The sequence below is a fragment of the Pararge aegeria genome, chromosome 23, assembly GCF_905163445.1.
Source record: "Pararge aegeria chromosome 23, ilParAegt1.1, whole genome shotgun sequence".
Taxonomy (NCBI): Eukaryota; Metazoa; Arthropoda; class Insecta; order Lepidoptera; family Nymphalidae; genus Pararge; species Pararge aegeria.
In genome coordinates this window covers 11784224-11801343 of record NC_053202.1, presented here as the reverse complement: position 1 = coordinate 11801343, position 17120 = coordinate 11784224, and the positions used below count along the sequence as shown (strand labels likewise).

The 17120-nt window shown below is 34.9% G+C and overlaps 1 protein-coding gene across 1 annotated transcript in view; it reads right to left on the bottom strand.

Annotated features, from left to right (window-relative positions):
* Positions 1–908: 908 nt before the first annotated feature.
* LOC120634312 (homeobox protein BarH-like 1b) overlaps positions 909–17120 on the bottom strand; it is a 94544-nt gene continuing 78332 nt past the window's right edge. Inside the window, exon 2 of the mRNA XM_039904810.1 lies at positions 909–1401. Within this exon, the coding sequence (XP_039760744.1) occupies positions 1010–1401 (392 nt within the window). The 3' untranslated portion in view covers positions 909–1009. The remainder of the gene's footprint in view (positions 1402–17120) is intronic.

The window sequence follows — 17120 nt, the reverse complement described above, 5'->3', positions numbered from 1 at the left end:
TTATAAAATACATTGAAGTCAATACAGGTTTACACAAATCTCTAAACGAAACTAAAATGTTAAGTCCAAAGCTCATTGTAATGAACTCTATATAGACTTTCTAAGGAAAACCTACTTGAAGTACCTACATTAATTTTGAATGGAATTTGAATATGTAGTTATTATTATCTATTATTTATAAATAAATAAAACTCATAAGACAAATAAATCTATAATCAGACAACAAAGATCCATTAATGAAATTATTATAAATATAAAATAAAAAAACTAGTTTATTATTTTATAACTCAATGATAATGGATATTCTTATAATTTGGAATTAAGCTTGAGATTTTAGTTATCGAATAGTTACTGAATAGTTAGGTACCAAAATGTGAAGATAATGGAAAGCCTAATAGGTACCTACCTTAAAGGTCTGTAAAAATACCTTTCAAAATAAATAAACTCTGACTTATTGTGTTTTCTTTTATGAGTTATTTTCTTACATCTTTATTATTAGTTCTTACGAACATGGGATCGCGTGCATCGGAAGCTCTTAAAAGCTCACATTTTTCATTGATGCTCCGCTCCTATTGGTCGTAGCGTGGTGTTATATAGCCTATAGCCTTCCTTGATAAATGGGCAATCCAACACAAAAAGTATTTTCAAAATCTGTTCAGCCGATCCAGAGATTATCCTCTACAACCGCACAAACTTTACTTCTTTATGATATTAAGTATAGATAAAAGACCTGCCAGTTTAGTTTACTTCAGTGATTTGTATACAACCGAACTAACAGCTTTACTAGATTTAGTGAAGATAGAAACACTAGTTTAATCACTTAGGTCCACTTGTTAAACACTAATAGGTAATCGAGAGGTTCTATATCGATAGCATCGACTTTTTTAGAACCAAAGTTTATGTAACATTTCACACATAGTTCGTGTATCGATGGAAATGTGAACGATTAGTAATCGAGTAGTCGTCGATCGTAGGCGACGTCTGGCGCGATTGCACGCGCCGCCTCGTTTCATTTAGACGCGTTTACGACTAAATTCGTCGCAGCCTCCTCACTGGCGCCTATACTCATAGCTTTTTTCTTCAGTATCCCCAAATCTGTGACGTTTTCGAGGAAACTCTTGTGAGCTGAGAGGACTTTAGCGCTTTCCACATCTTTCTTCAGCTCTTCCATATCCCTCTTTAATTTCGCTCGTCGGTTTTGGAACCACGTGATCACTTGAGCGTTTGATAGACCCAAGGAACTGGCGATCTCATCTCTGTCAGCCGGTGATAGGTACTTCTGGTATAGGAACCGCTTCTCCAGCTCGAAGATCTGGTGGTTTGTGAACGCTGTTCGTGACTTCCGCTTCTTCTTCGCCTGCGGTCGGGAGTTGAAGAGGTTCAAGTGATTCGACTGACCATCTGGAACAAGGGAATGTTTCGGTTAGTTATCTATAGACATATATTTATTTATATGGCTAATCAAAAGTTGGGTTCAAGGAAAAACTAGAGCTATATAATATAACTACCCGGCATAGCTAGCTCCAGATGGTCAAAAGTTCAATATTTATTAAGGTCTTTATACACGGAGCGATTCGTCACTAGCATCATATTCCGTACGACCGGTCCATTCGACATTGGGGTAAATTTATTTTGGGTTGTATCTTCCTAATCCACTGGGACAAATAAAAAAAAATATGCCTGAAATTAATAATAATAATCTATCTAATACATAACTACTATTTTAAATTACCGATTTCAATTATCATGTTCAAATTAAATATATAATTATTTCGTGTTTATGAAAATGATATCTTCGTCATCAGTTGCACTTTCACAACCCACAGTCTAACATAGACCTCCTCTCTCATAGAAGAGGCGGTTTTAAAGCATCAAATACCTTGCTGCTTCAATGTGGGTTGGTGGGCTTTAACGACTATTATTACAATTAAGTGGTAATAACGGGCGCCGGCAGCTTAATGAGCTCTTCGAGGCACGGGGGTTGAAACCACCTATTTCCAAGTACTGAAAATTATTTCACAGTAAAAACACAATCCCCAACAATTTTTCGTCCAACCCGAGATTTGAACCCAGGACCTCGAACATGCGAACCGCTTATCCAACGAGACAGTTGAAAATTATAATTTTATTAAATATATTAAACAGAGTACCCAATCTACATGGAAATTTGTCAAACTAAAAAGTCTTATTTTGTCGAGGAAAAGATTTAAACGACATCAGTGGACGAAACAGTTATATTAATAAAAGGTCACCTAATAAAAGAGACAATAAAATATAAGGTTTTATGTCTATATTACACCGTAAGTAGGAAAGTGGAAACCAACAACAACACTCCAAACTTGTTATCAGGTACTAAAACATAATTCCAGTCTATCGTAAAGGTCGATTCACACTATTCCAGTCGCATTCCAGTCCAGTAACCTAAGATTTAGGTCGTTATTTACCAAGTCTATTTTTAGTAATTTTACATTCTAACTAAACCCGTAAACTTTAAACTATAGCTGTGAGGGTTACAAACGTTCCCTTGTCTCAGAACGATGTGATACCATCAAATCAGAACACAATCAAGCAGTAATTTAAAATCAAATAAACTAGGCTCCTGAAATAATTGAGATTTTTTATTCATGCCGTTTATTTTCGTAGCATACTTTCGCAGCGTTTGTCAGTATCTTATAGTATAAATAAATAAATAAATAAATATACTACGACAATACACACATCGCCACCTAGCCCCAAAGTAAGCGTAGCTTGTGTTATGGGTACTAAGATGACTGATGAATATTTTTAGGAATTATATATAAATAAATATTTAGAAAATACATATAAACACCCAGACACTGAAAAACACTTATGCTCATCACACAAACATTTTCCAGTTGTGGGAATCGAACCTACGGCCTTGGACTCAGAAAGCAGGGTCGCTGCCCACTGCGCCAGTCGGCCGTCAGTATCTTATAGTTTTATAAGCTTGTAAACATAATAATTATCAAAAGCATTTGTTAAAAATATCTACGATTCTAAAGAAAACTTGAAAATGTATTTAAATAACCTTCTAACTGACAGAATTGTTTTGTATTCGCAAGTTGTGGCACTCTTAGTCTTATGTGGGTCTACAATATTACATTTATATGTTTATTCATTTTTTGTTTAGTTTTAAGAGTTGTTGTTGTAACCTGTTGATTGTCCCTTAAATAAATAAAAAGAGCTTCTTCTGACTGCAACTGCCTCTATTGACCTATAGTTCAGACGAGTCCAGCACTGGAATTAACTCAGTCCAGCGACTAGAACGATGTCAGTCGCCGACAATTCCAGTCTATGGCAATAAAGAGCCCGCAGCGCTAAAATGTAACTCTTCCGTCGTAAAAGAACCTAATAAAAACACACCCAGGACTTCAGTTTAACGAGCACAAATACGGGCTCTTCGTTGAAATCTCTCTTTTTTAAATACCAATCAGTTACAATGTATATAATGTCATTGAGATAACTAATAGGTATCTATTGATGTATCTTTAAAAAAATATTTCGACGCATATCTGCTTTCGACAGCAATACAGCGAATGTATATAATTTAACGTAAAAAGTTAATTCTCTTCTCTAAGGACTTTCATTATTCATTTTAAATATTAAGAGTATTCTTAAAGTTATCTGGAAATCGATTTCCTTATAGAGTAATCGTAAATTATAGATATGGATTTAGAAACAGTGTTAAAAGGCGATCATTGACTAAGACTGTTTTACCGGCGCGGCGTGAGTTTATAATTATTTCGTTCGAAATTATTTATGCTTCGAAAGTAATCGTAAATTAAAGACTCGAATTTATAATGATAGTTAAAAGGGTTTCACATTTATTTAGTTTAATTTAATTTATTTGGAGAAAATTCGCTAAGACTGTTTTACCGACGAAGTAGAATTTTTTTTTTTCAATAAAATCCATTACTTGGCTTGCGCTGAGAAAACTATTGGCGAAACATAAAAAACATGTACTACATAATTAAAGTACTCATTATGACCTACAAAAAATCCGCGAGGGAATATATCCAATGGCGTCCATAGAGGGTATGCACAGGTGATAAAAATAAAGAAAACCTTCAGTACGTTTTATAAAGAAGTTAAGGATAGGCATTGTAAGAGTTATAACAAGCCGACAATTCAGTATTTATAACTGGTATTGGAGATTTTCTTCATTTTATATCATAAATTATGATGAGGTGGAATCTTTATTAGAACGTTTTATATAAAATTGAATTTATCAGTCGTGAATTTTCACAAATTCTGTCTTACACAAACTTTGATCACGCACCACAAACATACAGACACACACACACAGACATACACACACATACACACACACATACACACACACACACACAAACATACACAGCACAGAAACACGCATACTTATTTTGTATATTATAGGTTGTTATTTTTTTTTTTTATTATCATTTAAATTTCTTTATAACATGTCTGTCCTTTTGTATATCATTGTATCTCTTGTTTTGTTTGTTTACCTACCTTCATTTTAGTGTTAAGTTTATTTTAATTGTAATGGAAGAGCGGAGTCTTCTGACACAGGGGTAGTAATACTACTCTTAAAAGAAGGCTTCAGCGATATATTGATGCCACTTTGTTTCTTACCGAAATAAACTATTTTTTTTTTTATCTGCATACCCTTTCCTATATGCACGCCACTGAATAATTCTATCTGAATATAGAATCTTTCTTAAATATTATTAGACCTCCGGTAGAAACAAAAGTGGGTTATATTAGTATCGCAGTATTAATTCTTATTGAAATAAATAGCTTTATCATTAAGAATATTTATATAGCAGTAAAATACTATTTAATTCATTCCAATCGGACACTTCATGTAGAAGTTAACGCGAGTTAAATAAAAAATAAAAACTACATCTAAAAAAAAAGTTAAGTTTAGAGATACACTTAATTGTAAAAGTTATTTTTTAAAACTAAGTACACCCGATTTTTTTAGAAGAATACACAACTTTAAAATATGTTTTAAAAACGCGGACAAAGTCGCGTGCAACAGCCAATAGTAAATAAAACTCTAAAATCACACCAATTTCAAAGTTACTAACTTATCCATTCGCAGTTAAAATGAAACGGAAATGAGAGAATAACCGAAACAATAGAGCAATGTTATCTATTGGCAACTTTGTCCTATTTCCAAGATTATCTACATAATTTCTTTGCTATGCTCTGAAATCGTGTTACTGGCGTAATTGTTTTTTGTAATTAACTTGTTAATGTACGCCGCCTTTTTAAACGGAACGATGTTTGTTATCGGTGTATGGTAAAACGTAAAAATAACGACGCAGTTTTTTAAATAGTTTAGTGTATGTAATTGCAATTGGTTTTCGATGGTACTACGTAAACAATTTGAGTATTTTTTTTTTAAAGTTTACAGACACAACACTCTACAAGCACTCGTTTACAGTGGAAGTGTGGAATGCGCTCCCAATAGACATATGGCAGTCTTCATCACTTGTTATATATTCAAAAAAGCTGTCAAAAATCACTACAGTTTACATCAATGACTACTTGTAGTATTTACTGTTATTAAGCGATACTTCAGTTTCGGAGGTCAGAGTTCGAATCCCAGCACGCACCTTTTACTTTTCTAAATTATGTGCTTTTTAAGCTATAATAACTATCACTTGCTTCAATATGGCCGCCACCTTGAAATGGCGAATTAAATTGGAAAATTTCAAATAAAACTTTTTGACATATATATATATATATATATTTCTACTAACACCAATTAGAATTCTAAGACACAAATCGTGTATTTGTAATAATTATAAGGATCAAACTGTTTCTTATTGCTACGCCCTCATGACTATGTTAGGCACGGATGCAAGTAAAAAAATGAAAGGAGTAGTAAAATAATTTAACAGATATTCAGACACAGCCAGCCATTCACATATGTCATATAGCCAGGGTTTTTTTTTCAAATATTAAATTTATATATTATGCTAGGTTTTACCATGCTGTCATGGATTAATATGCTGCTGGAAACAGACCTCCTCTGTCATAAGAAATAAGGTTTTTCACCATAGACACTGTTTGGAAGAGGGTTTGGAGACGCTTTTAATAAATTCCAAAAACACAAGTTTTTTTTTTGACGTGCTTTGAAGTCTGACGATACAAGTACTGCCTCCATGGAGTTGTTAAAGTGAATCATCCGTAAAGGCGCGGTGAACCGCAGATATTAATAAAATAATAAAATAAGCAGAGATAAAAATTGGTCGTTAACGCTGCGCTCAACTGCCTATGCATTGTCAGGCCATCGGAATTCTCTTTCAAAAGCACAATTACTCGGACCACATGTTGTAAGTGCTTATGCGCTTCACATTAGTGGGGCAGTAAACAGGTATTAATGGCATTTTTGCAATCTTACAATAATTGTAGCGGAGAAAATCATTGTGCTTTATAAAGCGAACGTTATTAGCTATGCAAAAATCATTATCATATCGATCTATTACCGGCTACAGGGCATCCGTCTCCTCCCACAGTAAGAAGAGGTTAAGGCCGTAGTCCACCACGCCGGCCTCCCTCAGGCATGCAGGTTTCCCTACGATGTTTTCCTTCAGCGTTGAAGCAAGTGATATTTTATTTGATTAAAACGGCTAATAATCCCCCATTACTAACTTAGGTGATAACAAAAAAAAACCTAATGACTAAGTTTGTTGTGGGCTCGAGCCGGCTTAGTTTGTGTGGCATAAACCAGCATGTTGTGGGCTTGACCCGGCTTAGTTTGTGTGGCATAAACCAGCGTGTTGTGGGCTTGACCCGGCTTAGTTTGTGTGGCATAAACCAGCATGTTGTGGGCTTGACCGGGCTTAGTTTGTGTGGCATAAACCAGCATGTTGTGGACTTGACCGGGCTTAGTTTGTGTGGCATAAACCAGCATACATTTGGATCTCTCCTAGCTTTTGTAGTTATCACGATCACCTTACAATAGTGGAAACATAATATGTTTAAACGCTTATGTATAATATATATGATATGTTTAACGCTCTTCGTAAGTGCCTCTGAGAGACCTACATTTATGATAGGAATTGTGTGAAATTAATTAGTTTTTTTTATTAGGTATTTAAGGCGGTGATAGCTCAGTGGGTGATCAACTTCACTTTCGGCGGGTCGAGTTCGAATCCCAGCACGCACCTCTAACTTTTCTGATATATGCGAAAATATCACTTGCTTGCAATGGTGAAGGGAAACATCGTAAGGAAGCCTGTAATGGGTCGATATGATGATGGTGATGAAAGTTGCAGTGTAGTAAAAACACAATAGCGATCTTGAAGTTCATTTCTGCAATTTCTTCCATGTCCCAATCCCGCATTGGATAGAGTATTGACTCTACTCTATCTTTTCTCAACTTGGCCAAGCAATATAACCAAAACATAAATAAAACTTAACGAACATCCTTGTTTGCGCGATTCTAATTCCTAAAGTTATAATAACAGTTGAAAATATAATTGACGTCCAATTCCGCGGGAAACCCAATCATTTATTACGCAGCAATTCCATTAGCAGTCACATCTAATTCTTCGAAGGAATAAAGGAAATGTAGTCGGCAAAACAGAATGGGCCTCGCCGCTTTATTAATCACAGCCTAATCGCATCCTTAGCGAATCCGCACCTCAATTAGGACTGTATAAAACACCCCGTGCACTAAAAAAGAGCTCTAAGTCAAAAGACATCGTTATGGCCGCAAAAAATATCCAATCAGTCATGGCGCAGTGCTAGCACCTGACTCTACGTGTTTTCGTATTTGAATTTAGAAGTTTTAATTTCCGCTCTCATAATTCTAATTTGGATTTATTTGAAAGTAAAAGGGTTGTTTGTGTACTTGACATTTATGATTGACTGCCCCTTTAGTGATGAGAATTTAGTTTTTTTTTTAAATTCTGTTACAAGTTAAGGCTTTGAATGAAATGGAAGATAGGACCATCTAACATGTTAGGGGTATGACAGTTATATAATATATGTTTTTCAGTGGCTGGGTGTTTATATCTATATTCTAAGTATTTATATATATTATTCATAAAAATAATCATCAGTCATCTTATTACCCATAACACAAGCTACGCTTACTTTGGGGCTAGATGGCGATGTGTGTATTGTGGTGACCGAAGCCTCCAACCAGACAAAACATATATACTTACTTAAAATAAGATATTGCAACTTTTTTTCTTTTTCCAACGTTGACTTTGATAGTGTAGAGTAGCCTCGCAATATACTTATAATAATATAATCTTTATTAAACAAAACATAAGTAATTAAAAAATAAAAAGTTTATACTTAAACAAAAAGTCGATATAAACAGCTGACTTACTAGAAACGGACATAAATTAGTGATATCTGCATATCGTCTGAGAAAAGTAAGGAAAACCTTTGCGGGAATGGGTATATGTTTTTATTACATGATATCGGAGGTAATATTAGATCTACCTTTACCTAAGTTTAAACAATATATTAAAACACATTTATAAAAGTGGTTACTACACGATTGATGAATTCCTTAACGACAAGGCTGCTTGGAAGTAAGCCACTCCGCTCTCATCTCTCACAAAAAGGGAAAAATTGTAAAGATTGTTAAAAAAACTTAAACTATAAAATGATGTTGGAAAAGAGCAATCTGCTGAGTTTCTTGCCGGCTCTTCTCAGTGGAATCTGCCTTCCGAATCGGTGGTAGTCACTACAAACAGACTGACTTGACGTTTCAAAAGTGCTTATAAATTAGACCTACTTGAAATAAATTAATTTTGAATTTTTTCAGTGAAAACGACTCCTCGATTGTACTAAGGCTACTGGCAAAAGCCGGAGCTATAGAATTGTAGTCAAATAAGAGCTTTAACAGAATGCATTCAAGATCCATATTACTCCGATGTTCAAGTATTCCGCACTCGAAAACGACTTGTAAAACAATGGCAAAACTTGAACTAAGGGTCCTGTTATATTTTATTGATCGAAGCATTGGTTGCTTTGTCAAGTAATTTGTAGGTTCAATTATTACTTATTAATGAAAAACAAAAGTAAGCGGTCATAGCCTAGTGGTTAAGGCGGCGGCTTTCCTTTCGCGGAGACTAGTTCGATCCCCGGCATACACCGCTGACTTTTCGGAGTTATGTGCGTTTTTAATTTAAATAAATATACTACGACAATACATACATCGATATCTAGCCTCAAAAAAGCGTAGTTTATGTACGTACTAAGCAGACTGATGAATATTGTATTGAATAATATACACAAATACTTAATATCTTTGTATACTTATATATATTTAGTCGTGTGCGATTTGAATGAATTTTTTTGTATACGTTTGGGTGGCACCCTGGATGGTTTGGATTCACAAATTAGCCCGACAGATGGCGCTAGGGTCCGCTAGTATACATATAAATACCCAGACACTGAAAAACATTCATGTTCACCACACAAACATTTTCATTTCCAGTTGTGGGAATCGAACCCACGGCCTTGGACTCAGAAATCAGGGTCACTGCCCACTGCGCCAATCGACGTCAATTAAATTAGCAAGTGATATTTAAATGTAAGCAATTTATATATCACTTGCTTTAACGGTAAAGGAAAACGTCTTTAGGAAACTTGCATGCCTAAGGGTTCTCAATAAATTTCTCAATGGCGTGTGAAGTCTCCAATCCGCACTTGACCAGCGTGGTAGACTACGGCCTAACCCCTTCTCATTCTGAGAGGAGACCCGTGACCTGTAGTGGACCGGCAATGGGTTGAACGAATGAATGAATGAATATACTTTTATTGCACACCACAAAAAGTACATAGAACAAAATAAAAGTATAACAATACAACGCTAACAATTTGGCGGCCTTATCGCTACATAGCGATTTCTTTCAGGCAACCAGTGGCGAAGATAAAAAAACAGTTACAGTCAAAAGTTAGGTGGTACATATATACATATATACATACAATACATATTTCATTTTTATAAATTTAAAATGCATATAAAAAATTTCGGATTTATAAAATTGATAATTCCTCCAAGTGTAGGTAAAAACACTTATAAAAATTATAAAATACATATTTCATTACTTAAATATATACATATTATATATAAAAAACCATATTTGTGTGTTGAGATGATGATCATGAATAAAGAAGAAGATGAGATTCTGCATCATTGGCATTTAATAAGGGAAGACAGCAAGTAATGGATGGCAACGTAGAATGTTACCTGGCCAAAGTTTTGTCGATGTCTGAACGGCCTTGCGGAACCGATCGATACAAAGGTCGTGCGGAGCATGTTGTGAAGTGTGTTAAAGCGACTTTGATATGAGACTGAATGCATGGCGAATTTCTGATCAATCTATGTAATAAGCATAATACAGGCAAAAGTTCTGTTTACTAATCTACGGCAATTGTCTGTTTGTATTACATTAATAGCGGTGACAGCCTAGTAGCTTCACTTTGTGGCGGACAGAGTTCGAAACTCAAATTTTTTCTTAGTTATGTGCGATTAAATACAATTTGATTTAACGGTGGAAGAAGCTGTATGCCTGAGAGTTCTGCATAATGTTCTCAAACTTGGTGCACTACGGCCTACACTTTTTTCATTCTGGGAGGGAGACCCGTACCCTGTAGCAGGCTTGTGATATATATATATGATGATGATGATGATGATTGTATCAATTCATTCTCTGTAGCTGTGTTTTACGTCACTGGTTGGCAATTTAGATGCGTTGTGGTTGTCTTATATTACAGATTATATTATGTACCACTTAATTAATTAAGTACCTATTTGTCATAATAATTCTACTTAGCATGAGATATAAAATATTAATATTGAATATAATAGGCAATATTGATTTTATAAATAAAAGTTCTTTGACAGCATATTTTGACACGCACTGGATTTAAAATATGTTTTTAATTAAAACTGTAAATTCATTTTATTCCGGTTCTCAGTTCGAATGGTAGGCAACTTACTTTCCGTTTTATTCATTTATTTTTATGAATTATGGATGTTGGCAGTACCGTGATATACCTTTGCCTTTGTTTCTACGGGAAAGAATAAAGACGAAAAAAAACAATTAGAGACACAGATACAACCTCAGCTTTTTAGAATTACATTTGGCCATAATCTAAGGTCAAGTCAGCCAGATGTTATAAAATAACACTTCTAATTTTATTTATCAGCAAAAAACGCCTAACCACTGTTATGCTGTTTACAAGTGATGTGGACGATCAAGTATCTCATCAGTTTTTAATCAACTCGTTAGCAAAAAAACATCCTGAGGACGGTCGGCAGCCATTGAATCTTTATTAACCGTGCTGTGTTGATACAATTGATACGAACAAAGATTTCATCTCACTAACAAGTCCAAATTGAATATCCTGGCGCGGACGAGTTACGGTCAAGTCGGGACCCATTCTGTACGATTTTAAGGCCCATTCCATTCTCTTTGGCGAAAAAAGCGTGGCGAACACAAAACTTACGTGTGATTCATTGGTTTTTTTTATCACCGATCGATAGAAAAACTCGCGATACGGGCCAAATCGATTTCTGAAAACGTTGAAACCTATGAACCTATTAACTTTTTTGCTACACATTCTTTTAAAAATAGCTTACGACCGTATTTTCACCTCCGTCAGTACGACATATTTGTAACTGTGGTATCTATTCAACTTATGAACTTATGAAGACAAATATTTCAGTTGGGCTCTCCACAAGCATCATCATCATATCAATCCTTTACCGGCCCACTACTGGGCACGGCTCTCCTCCCACAATGAGAAGGGGTTAGGGGTTAGGTATGTCACATCGGCGTGACGATGTGACATGGTTGGTGCTTTTCGAAAGAAAATGCTCAAGTTACATTAAATAATACTCTAATCGATATCAGGTGTGCCTATAATATTTGAAGACTTCCCTCGATTTTTCCAGGAGATCCAATATGTCTTCGCCAAATTAAAATGGGGCTTAATAATCTCTTAAGTATAACTTACTAAACAAAAAATAATCATAAAAATCTGTTTATAATTGGCTGAGTAATTGAGTAAGAAATATAAAAAAAACATACATTCGAATTTAGAACCTTCTCCATTGAATAATAGAAATACAACGCGGACGAAGTAGCCTGTAACGAGCAGTCTACAATATTTGATGGATAAGGCGTAATTACACACGTAAAATATCAGCTCTACAAAGATATTAATCGCAATATTATAAAACATAATAACAGAGCTCTGCAATAGGAAAAAAAACATGCATAATATCGCCGCGGTGATATTAATGACTGTAATTCCTTGCTTGTTATTCACAAGACGGTTTTTAGCGTCTGTCGTTGTTTCTTTGTTTGATGTTTTGTTGTTTGTGTGTCTGTGATGTTCGATGGTCCTAAGATCAGAAGTGCTTAACTCATTGCCTAATCTGTGTAAAGCCAGAAGGAACAAAATAGTGTTAAGCTGAAATGTAATATTTTTTGAAAGGCCTTCAAGGACTTGATCATTAAAAAAAAAAACAAAATAGTGCTTAACTTCTTCCGTAATTGTTTTGTTTTTTTTAAAACCTCGGGATACTTGCTTTAGCATACGCTTCTAAGTAGTACTTATAATTCAAATTCAAAATTCAAAAAATCGATCTGACAGGTAATTGTGATATCAACCCATTGTACGTTTAAGTATATTAATTAAATTAATGTAATTTAATGACACTTGCTTTAACGGTAAAAGGAAAAAACCTGAGGAACCCTCCTTGTGTGAGGAGAGCCGTGCTGTCGTGTGTCGGTAATGGGTTCAAACAAATAATTTTGACAACTTCCCGTACGCAACGGTGAGCTCTATGTTTTATGTTAGAAGTCCCGGGTTCGATTCCCGGCACCATCCAGGATTTCAACGGCTCAGGGACATTCGGAGTTTATAATTTCTGAATTTTCTCTCTCTTCTTTTCTCTTTCTCTTCAGAAGTTTCGGTCGTGGCTAGTTACCATCCTACCGACATAGACGTACCGCTATTACGATGTCGTGTACAAACCTGATTTGGGTTAGATATAACTGTCATACTCCCTAACAGGTTAGCCCGCTACCATCTTAGACTGCATCATCACTTACAGCAGGTGAGATTTCAGTCAAGGACCAACATGTAGTGGAATAAAAAAATAAAAAGCCGAAATGATAAAATGTCCTATATTTAGCCTTAGCTCGTAATAAGCAGCGGCAATCAAAACAGCCACAAAGCGGTCCCGCCTGAACGGGCGGGTTCCCGCCACGGCCGATTGCGTCCCAGTGTCGCGCGGACAGACAACTGAACTCCCGAAATGGGCCGTGACTATGTTGCTGTTTGGGCCTCTTAATTAGGGATAAGTATCCGGTTAAAGAGGGCTCTGCGTACTGGAATCATCTGGGACTAAATAGTAGGTAAAACACTAATAAAAATTATAAATTAATTTGGTGTTTTATAATCTAGCAAGTTTAAAAAAAACCGTGAATTGCAATTCTTATATTTACCAAAAATGTAAACAAAATGATAAGGTAGGCTAACTTGTGATACTCTTATTATTTGTTTTTTTTTTAAACTCGCTAGTGAAGTACCTAAATACATTATAAAAATTGACAGACGTGAATATAATCTATTTAGGTACTTCACTAGGGAGTTAAAAAAAAAACAAATAATAAGTTTATCACCAAATTAATTTTGTAATGTTTATTAGTGTTTTACCTACACTTGGAGCAAGTATCAATTTTGCATATTATAAAGTTTTTTTCATTTTTTCAGTAGCCCTTTTTTATATAACCTTCTATATATTATTTGAAACTTCGAGTCTGTTGGTTTCGAGACTCTACCACTGGTTCGGAACGTAGGATCTAGCGAGAGGAATCCGGAAAGAAACTTATCCGGAATAACTTTAAATTGTGTTAATTTTACTTATAATCTTTTGGAATGAATCTCGAAAGTATTTAATATAGGCAGGCTTATAATATTATTGTCAAAATTTGTGCCCAGCTACGATATTAAAATTACCTACTAATAAATAAATAAATAAACTACGACAATACACACACCGCCATCTAGCCCCAAAGTAAGCATAGCTTGTGTTATTATTTTTATGAATATAATAGACATACGAGTAAATACTTACTTATAATATACAGAGAAATACCCAGACACTGAAAAACATTCATGTTCATCACACAAACATGTTCCAGTTGTAGGAATCGACCCACGACCTTGGACTCCGAAAGCACTGCGCCAATCGGCCGTCGATAGAATAGAAAAAGAAACCAAAAAAAAATCTAATTACATGTTAAATAAAAACGACATTTTTCTAGCAATTTCTACAATCATTAAATAAATTAGTAATTTCGTTTATAATTTATTTATTTATAATGTTTCATGTTTTGGAGTGTAATAAAGAATTTTATTATTATTATTAACATACTGCTAATTTTAGAGCCATGGATTAAAATATTATAAGTCAGGAAACATATTTCATTGTTACATAGACAAATTATTTTTCTAAACCTATTGACTATTCTTAATCTTAACTTATAGGGTTTAGATTCGCTCTTCATTATGAGAATAGATATAGGTTATAATATACCTAAATTGTACAAAATTGTTAATTTCTCGCATTTTACGGCTAACAGGTACCCGTCTGTACTACTTTTTAGATCTAGGCATAAAAAGAGAAGCGACATGCTGTGATCGGCTGTAATGTGTAGTATAAACTAAGCTTTACAATGAAAGATTAAAAAGAAAATTGACAGCGCCGAATTCGGTAGCCACAGATAAAAAATCATAATGACAGATAACCACATTCTCACGGGCGCTGTTCACACGGCGATATCTCCCACCTAGTCACCACCAGCTACCACCGACATGGCCCGTTGAGCACCACCTTAAGATTGTTTGCGCTTACCGACCATTTTGTAGGGCAATTTGTGAATAAGTAGTTACGTACATGATTATTTGCGGTTGTTTTTTATAAACCGCAAAATCTATCGGGAATTCGATTTACCGGCCAGTTTACGTTTCGATTTTTTATCGATTTATTAGCAAATAGGTAAATAGCCGAGTGCCCTTAGCGTGTGATATTTTATCTGTTGTCGGAAAATGATCGCGTAATTCGGTAGTTTAGAATATGATTCGATTTTATATATCGGATTTGAAACTTTTGGTCACACCCTGTCTCTAATTGATAAATGGACGGATGACTTCGGGCTTTGGACTTTGAAGGTTTAAATTGGCTTTTAACTTATCTCTCTTCCTTCGAGATAGCGAAGAACTCTGTTAATTTAAACACTAAAAATATTTTCATGATGCATCCCAAAAAATATAGGTACTTAAATCTAATTGAGAAGATACTAAATCCTTAAGAAATACTCACTAATAAATACCCATCTAGTGTATTTCGCTTGACACGGTTATTACGATTTGGCGCGAATAACATAACAAGTTAAAACAAATTGATGTTATTCACTGTCAATTATTTAATTAAATAAAAATATGGTTTACCTACATAGAACAATTAAAGTTATTAAAAAATTAAGAAAACCAATCATCGTTATAGCAATTACATTCGTTCAGCATAATTTTTGATCGTGCCCCAAACTTGAACGAAGAATAAAATAGTATTATAGCGGTACAGTTCAAAAGTGGGCGCCAAAATGCTAGACGAGTATCCGAATTCCGAACGCATAAATTATTGGCGCTTTGCAGTTTGCTAATGGAACACGGTGCATTCCACTCGAATTTTGAATTTTGAATGGTTCCTTGTGTGTTTGAAAAAAGAACGCGTCCGCATAAAAAGGTTTCACGCGTGGAGTACATCGGCAGTTAGTGCAGACGCCGTGACAGTGTAACGACCGATGTTTATCGTTACCGAGCTACAAAGTTACGTTTGCCGACGGCAGTTAAAAAAACACAACTAAGGGCCCATACAAAATACACCTTTTAATTCTTATAATTTTCATCTTTCCAAAGAAACGAAATATAATCCATATCCACTCATCGATTTTGATAACATAAATGTGAAAGTGTGTTTTTTTTTGTTAGCTATGTTCAGCAAGGAATAGCTTGCATCCTGGAAATATACTTTATATAATATTTTCTATCCTGGACACGAACCCAGAGACCTACGGGATTAAAAAAAATATTTTATATTTTTCTTCTTTTGATTTATGGCTTTTGTAGTGCCAAAGCGAAATGTACTTTGCCAGTGTCAAGTAGCTAAAATGCTTTGTATCAACAGTTGATTAAAAAAATATGACATCTGGACAACTTTTTCCAGAGGAAAATTGTGTATCCTAGATACGACCGGGGAAAACTGAAACTAAGCTGACAAATTTAAGTATTGATTGTTTTCATCCAAAATCCATACGCCCTGTATGTTTATTTTAACCACAGGAATCCTAATCTATTTGCTTTACGAACATAGGTTGTCAATTTAGAATCATGTTTTCAAAAACACATCCCAAAGAGAAACTAAAGAGTTTGATATAGTAGAAACATTTTATTTGCGTTTTGAATCGTTTCCACTCCAAACACCATGATAATAAGGTTCAAATATTTAGATCATAGCGATATATTTAACCGCATAGTTGAATTTGTACAATACGAATGCTCGCGTAGATAAGCCGGCTAGGTACACTAATGAATGGTTTTCACCCAACCGTTTACATCAGCTCGTTGTATGCGAAATGTAATTATATGTGTGCTGAACTGAGAGTTTACTCATCAACATATTTATTATATGTTTAAGGAGCTTGCCGATTGTGTGCGCCCGCTGACGCTTGACGCAGAAATTATAACGTTTGGTAGCCTTAGCACACGATTTGCTCGCTCGCAAACGCGGAGTCGTTTTCGAGTATGGAAATATTTTAACATCGAAGTAAAATGGTTCTTATCTGCATTGCTTTAAGGTTCGAATTTGCCTACAATTCTTTAGCTTGGGCTTATGGTAGAACATTTGTTAAACAAAAATCAGAAGTACACGATTTGCGACTCTAAATCAAGTGGTATTAAATTCATTTTACTTTGGCTTTACGGAGTTTAATACTCGAATACGACGCCTCGATTGCGAGCGAACAAACCTTGTACTAGGCAAAGGAGCTACCGTGACGTTT